General features: G+C 41.1%; 1 protein-coding gene across 1 annotated transcript; it reads right to left on the bottom strand.

The window, feature by feature from the left end:
* Nucleotides 1-1,756: 1,756 nt before the first annotated feature.
* LOC148477653 (C-X-C motif chemokine 10-like) lies at nt 1,757-4,676 on the bottom strand. Its single transcript, XM_088456415.1, has 4 exons — nt 4,596-4,676; nt 4,380-4,503; nt 3,652-3,735; nt 1,757-1,999 (listed from the first exon to the last, which is right to left on the bottom strand). The coding sequence occupies exons 1-4, from the start codon at nt 4,654-4,656 to the stop codon at nt 1,966-1,968; spliced, it is 303 nt and encodes a 100-aa protein (XP_088312541.1). The 5' UTR covers nt 4,657-4,676; the 3' UTR covers nt 1,757-1,965.
* Between the last annotated feature and the right edge of the window lie 2,023 nt (nt 4,677-6,699).

Raw genomic sequence — 6,699 nt, 5'->3', positions numbered from 1 at the left:
TTTTAAAAAGGGCAATTCTTTTTGTCAGTTTTGCCTCTAGTTAATCTTGTGATTTTCAAAATCAGCGTAAAAAATGACAAATAAACTGTGTTTCGATAAATTTTCCACTTTGTGGTGGTTAATTATGTAGTAATAATTCAGTTGGGTTGTGGCTCATTTGTACTTGTTAGGTCCTATTGTGGTTCCTGAAAAGCTTATAGTGAGCGCCACTATTCAAGAGTGACTAATTACCTTAAAATTTGTGGTCAAGAAGAGAATGATGGCAATAAGTTCTAGGTCATGTTAGTCCTTTTTTTTGCACTTGTTTTATATATAGATCATATACAAACAAAATCCTCATACTTTGTGTATGGAAGTAACATCAGAAGTTATTGCATTTTTTTTTTACTTATGCAACTGAGTATATTAATACTCCTTTTACACCAGAGCAAAAACCTGGGTTTTTGCTGGGTCTACCTGGGTCGCAGCTCAGTGTAAAAGGGTCCCTGAAAAATAACCTGAGTCAAGTGACCTGGCAATCCAACCCAGGTAACTACCAGGGTAGGACCCAGGATGGACCTGGGTAATGGTGCAGTGTAAATAGCGCAACCTGGGTTATTTGACCTGGGTCATGCCTAAAATGAGCTGATTGGTGGTTGTGGAGCAGTCACCTCCCACTTTTTATGACCTCACAAGTTTAGCAGGGCAGACCCAGGTTTAGTGTGAACGGGGCTGACCTGAGTATAACCCAGATCGATGGTGCTGTGTAAATAGTGTCTGACCTGGGTTTGCCCTGGGTTGGAACCATGGCCCTCAATCAGAGCCGGACGCTCTGAGCAGAGCGCACGCTCTGAATGAGGGCCGTCCTCCATAATTATGGAGCGTCCTCCTGGACGCTCGTATAGCTGTGGGTCACCACCCACAGCCTATACGAGCGTGCAGGTTGATGGGCGCGATGGTCTTGACCATCGCGACCATCGCCACTGCGAGCCGGAGCCTGCGGTTGAGTTTCTCAACCGCAAGGCCCGGAGTGATTTTGGCTCTATCAGAGAAAAAATCACTCCCACTGACATCACTAGTGATGTCAGTGGGCCGGCTTCTGACGGTAGGCGTTCCCTTGGGAACGCCCCCGTCTGGGAGGCATGCCCCCGGCACGCCCACCAAAGGGGGCGTGCTGTCAATCAACATCGACAGCACGCCCCCTTTGATCAGACACAACGAGCGAAGGAATGTCCTTCGCTCGTCGCGTCTGGCGCATGCGCACGACGGAGCTCCCGCCGTCGTGCGCATGCGCAGTGCACACCATCGACCCACTTGCGAGCGGACAGCCGCTTGCGAGTGGGTCTGAATCAGGGCCCATGTCTGAAAACTCAGGTCGGACCCGGGTTTTTGGTGGAAAACCGGCATGTACACTTGTTCCATCCATAATATCCTGTTCCTAAATAGAAGTATACCCTTTTTTTTAATATTATTAATCATTTCATAACAACTTTTTAAACCTTCAGTTATGATCCGTATATCAATTAAGATATGACAGATTCCTATTTTGTTTAATTGATTTTCACAGTCTAAAATCTAAAAGGTAATATAGAATAAAAAAAAAATTCAAATAGGACTTATAAGGTATAAACTCATCTTTATTGAAATTTATATACAACTAATCATAATATAAAATATTTCTGACTTTGCTACAAAAATATAAAATACATTTGACAAATATGTTACATTTGATGGTCTCTGTTATTTACACATCTTAAATATATTTACATGTGCTGATAGAAAATACAATATTTTACATAAATGATGTACATTTTACAACAGGATCAGAGAGTATTGGTCATTGCAGAATATTAGAATATCTTTACACATCATAGTTGCTTGTACCACTATATTATAATATTATCCATAGTGATAGCAAACAGAGCATGTCTTTGTCTTTGAAGGCTGTCTCTTTGGTGAGGTATATCCCATCAATCTTTATATTCATTAGTGACGAATCACTGGAATATGTTTGATGTGCCTAGAGGAATTAAAACACGGGTCATGTGACATAGATACATATTTAAGCTTTACATATGACATATGTTTTGACCAATATACAGTATTTGCCATATAATTATATATAACTGTTTACATGAATAACTCACATATATCATACAATTAGACATGTCATATAAAATAAACATATTATTAAATGTGTAATAGAGGATGTGGATATTTGTCGGTGTGTTAAAGACAATATGACATATATTAATGAAATTATATTTATTTTGTAGGGTCCTAGTCACCCATAATTGTCATTCAGGCTCATGACTGAATAGCAGCGGGAAGTTGGTTCCAGAGCTATTCAATTCAGCGCGCTGTTAGGGCGACTAAACAATTTCTCCTGAGGGTGCAAAGAGAAATTCAATTAAAGTTCCGTCCGCGAGGCTGTTTTCCAGCTTAGCGCAGCACTAACAGCCTAGTAGTCGGCACTTTGTTCGGAGAATGCCGATTCTCACTACTAAACAAACACCCAGATTAAGTTGCAAGAACTGGCATTCTCCAACTTAACTTGTAACAGTCGGACTATACAGCGTGCTGAATTGAATAGCTCCAGGACCCACTCCCCAGCGCTCTTCAACTTCCGCTGAATTGAATTGCCCCAATGCTCATAGTTACATGACATAAATATTGGTGGACGCTCCTTTCTGCTTTCTCTTTTTCACAATATTTGTCACTCATTATTGTTTGTACAATCTTGAGACTGCATATTGTATTTTCTGCACTTTTGGCTTTTTAATCCTATTGTTTAACTGCTATTCATCACTGTTATTGCTATTTATATATAACATGTCTACTGCGAGCGCTACGCTTCAAAAATAAAAACATTATTAAAAAAAGTTGGTGGACAATTATGTTGCTTCAGGTTCAACTTCAAACACACTGAATATTTATAATGGTTCTCCATTCAGCATACAGTAGCTTTCCCATTCCCTCATTTGCAGCACAGTTTGTAACAGAAGTGTAGCAGTGACCTCTCCCATGACCTGGAGGGGACACATAAGCCCATTCAAGCGTTTCACTGCTTGGGACACAGGGCCTGATTCAGCAAGGAACGCACAGATGCAGATGCTGATGTTCGCAGTCTGAGCATGCGTCTGGGTCGCAGTGCGCATGTGCGAACCGCTATTTGCATCCGAAAAAGTGATCGCAGTGAATACGCAGACCCAGGGAAAAGTGATTGATAGGTAGTGCTGTTTGTGGGTGGTGACGGGGGGTGGTCGTGCGAAAGCAGGCGTGCCTGTGCGCTGCAACGCCATTTTAAGGGCGTCCATAATGAGACTCCGTGCACACAGGAAGTTGCCAAGATCCTGCGCAAGGTCTGGTCAACCACTATTATGCAAATGTGGTTGATGGTTCTCGATGTTACCGATGTTTAAGCTATCTTGCGTACTGATCAGGCTGTGAGTAAAGGGAGATGGGCGGTTTAATATGGGGCTGGGCGTCTGCATCTTGTGCTGCGGTCTCTGTGCGTATGCATTATTTAGCATATTCTCACAGCGGCTGGGTGCATGAGTTTGCATCCGTGCGTTCCTTGCTGAATCAGGCCCTCAGTCCAAAGTCACAAGGTTACACTGGGAGTCTCTAATATAATGGAAATAAAAACCCAACTCATAGAGTAATACCTACCGATTTGTTCCACCCATCAGAGCCTTCACTTCTCTTAGGTCAGGGCTTACACATTTTGTAATGTTTGAGTTTTTCAAAGTAGCACTGTATAACAAAGTCACCAAGAAGTCTATTAGCATGCGGTATGAGCAACATGAGATAATAAATATTTTAGTCCATGTTTCAGATATCTCCTATTTGTTTTACTGCAAATGATTTTTCAAAATTATTTTAGAAGATAGCACCGCAAATTCTATGTTAAATTGTTAGTTGACTGTCATTGTTTATTAAAAGTTTTACTTTAGTGATTAAGCTGTAGGGATGATTCTTGTACTATTTGTATCACTAACATGGAAAATCTGCTATCACTTCTGGTTAAACTTTATATACATTTTTTGCAACTACCTATATATCAAATTGAAAAAAAAATAACACCTTAATGTTTGCAGGTTTACAACATTAAACATAACTGTATTAAACATAATAGTTTTGCTATGACAAATGTAGGGACAACCAAACTATATGTACTCTGTAAGGCGCTGCGGAACACTTGTGGCGCCATATAAATAAAGGATAATAATAATAATAATAATAATTAACAAATTGCTTTTATGTGATATTCATTGTACCTAGGTATGTTTGCCTTCACTAACTGAAGGTTGTGTCTTTCCATATTGATATATTTCACTATGGGGTATTTACTAGTCCTGGCACTGTTACAGCAATAAACACAAGGACTGGCTACTTACATATATTCAGTGTTTTCACATGCAGAGCTTCTTGGGTAAATCTCCAGCTTTGCCAGCGCCATCACATTAAGTCTATTAGAAAGCTTCTTGCACAAACAACGGTTCCCACGGGGTATAGCAAACCCTGATTAGAAATAAAAGCGATGAAGGTTTAGTGCTTATGTAGAAAGTAACAAAGGAACATACATAATATACCCCATCTTTATATGACTGTACCTTGTATAAGAGTAGCAGAGAGTAAGAGAACGCAAATGATGACAACACACTTGGAGTCCATGGTGAGTACAGATCTTCTCTGAGCTATGGCAGACAGCTGCCTGGAGTCATATCTGACTGGTTATATACATTTGTGCTGGATTGCTTCATCTCATGAGTCATCAGAGGGACATTCTCATATACACTTATAACCTCAATTTCCTTTACATATTTCCACTTTGGGAAACTTTGGAGAACTGAAAGTACAAATGAAATAATCTTTTCTTCTATTTAAATCCTGTTACAGTGACACTGTATATTTACTTATTCCTATCACAAAAAGGAAATATCACAAAGCTGTGTATGTCAGTTGTAATGTATAAAAAAGCTGTTATAATATTGTCCTCGCCTATAAGTCCATTCCATTGTTCCTGAAAAGAACCCCACTGTTTTCTAACATGCATGCAAAGAGGGGCGTAACTACTGTGGGTGCAAGTGGTACGGCTGCTATAGTGCCCAAACTGCCTCTGTGGCCCACCGCTCCCCCTGCACCCAGTGCCAGATTAAGGTCTGCATGGGCCTGGAGCTGAAATTTATGGAGGGCCTATTGTGTGTGTGCGCCACTGCATGGGATGCGACCGGTGCCGTGGGAATGTAACTAGTGATGTGGGGAGTGTGGTCAAAGTGTTGGGGATGTGACTAGTGATGTGGGGAGTGTGGTCAATGTGTTGGGGATGTGACTAGTGATGTGGGGAGTGTGGTCAATGTGTTGGGGGTGTGACTAGTGCCTACCTTGAAAAACCTTGATCTTCTTCCCCTTCTCATTATAATAGTGTAATGTGAGAATCTACAAATGAACATAGGAAAACACTCCTAAACATGACCGCAATATGAAAAAAAAGAAAAATGCCACTTAATGTTAATGTAATTGGGAATCACCCCTACTAAAGAGGCTATGGGTCTCATATATCCCTTTCACACAGAAAGGCAAATTGCCGGGTCAAGCATTTGGACCCGGCAAATAGTTTGTGAGACCTCAGCCACAAAGCCCTTAAATTCACCTTAGAACGTCCATCATCCATGGCATCAGACCTCCCCACATGGAATATATGGATGATTAGCAATGCCAGCAATGTCATAGTTAAAATACAGAAAAAAAGGACATTTAAAGAGCTTGATTCTGAGTCGGAAGTGATGCAGATATTCATGCAAATGTCCCACGTGTTTCATCTGCGCATACGTCTAAGTAGCTAAAAAGTCACATGCATCTCACATTGTGTGCGTCCAGAGTCACAGGACCAATTCAGATGCATTCTCTCAGAAATGTATTGGCGCTCCTAGGAGGTAGCAATTCAGACGCACTTTCTTACGTGTTATGGGACTGTAACTGAGGTGGTTGCTAAATCAGATTGGAGGCCATAGTCTGTTGAAGATTTTGCACCTACCATGGGGCTGTTGCAAGTTTTGAAGGCTGCGTCTAAAGACGCACAAAGCGGCATTACAGTATCTGAAGAAGTTCCAAGTGGGCGTTCAGACGCATGAGGAAGGGGTGGTGGCAGACATGGCAGAAACCTATTGGCATGGTGTATAGCAGCCTGCTACTATAAACTGAGGTGCGCCATGGGGAGCTGCAGTCACAGGCAGATAGTGATTGGCTGCAGTCACAGGCCGGTAGTGACTGGCTGCAATGCGCGTCCTTGGGACCTGCTCATTTTATAAAGGTGAGTCATACACACACACACACAAATATGTATATATATATATATATATATATATATATAAACATTACCCCCTGACGAAGTCTTCAATAATGAAACGCCTTGGGAGTGGCTACTGACGTGGACGCAGTGACTTCATCCGCTGTACCTGGAGCCAGCGGCGGTCTTTGGATAATATCTCGAACGGCTATTAAAGCTGAAAACCGGGAACCCTAAGACCAACTACGGCTGAGTTTGCTGTTTTGTACCTTGATGTACGGGAGCAGAATTATTTGAGTAAAGTGTTATTTTATCCATTCTCACGAGTGCACTCTCCATGTTTGTTGCAAATATGCAAATATATATATATTGTGTATAATATATACACACACACATATATATATATATATATATATATATATATATAT

The sequence above is a fragment of the Taudactylus pleione genome, unplaced genomic scaffold (genome assembly GCF_031769625.1).
Source record: "Taudactylus pleione unplaced genomic scaffold, aTauple2 ptg000703l, whole genome shotgun sequence".
Taxonomy (NCBI): domain Eukaryota; kingdom Metazoa; phylum Chordata; class Amphibia; order Anura; family Myobatrachidae; genus Taudactylus; species Taudactylus pleione.
This window is presented reverse-complemented; position numbering and strand designations above follow the sequence as displayed.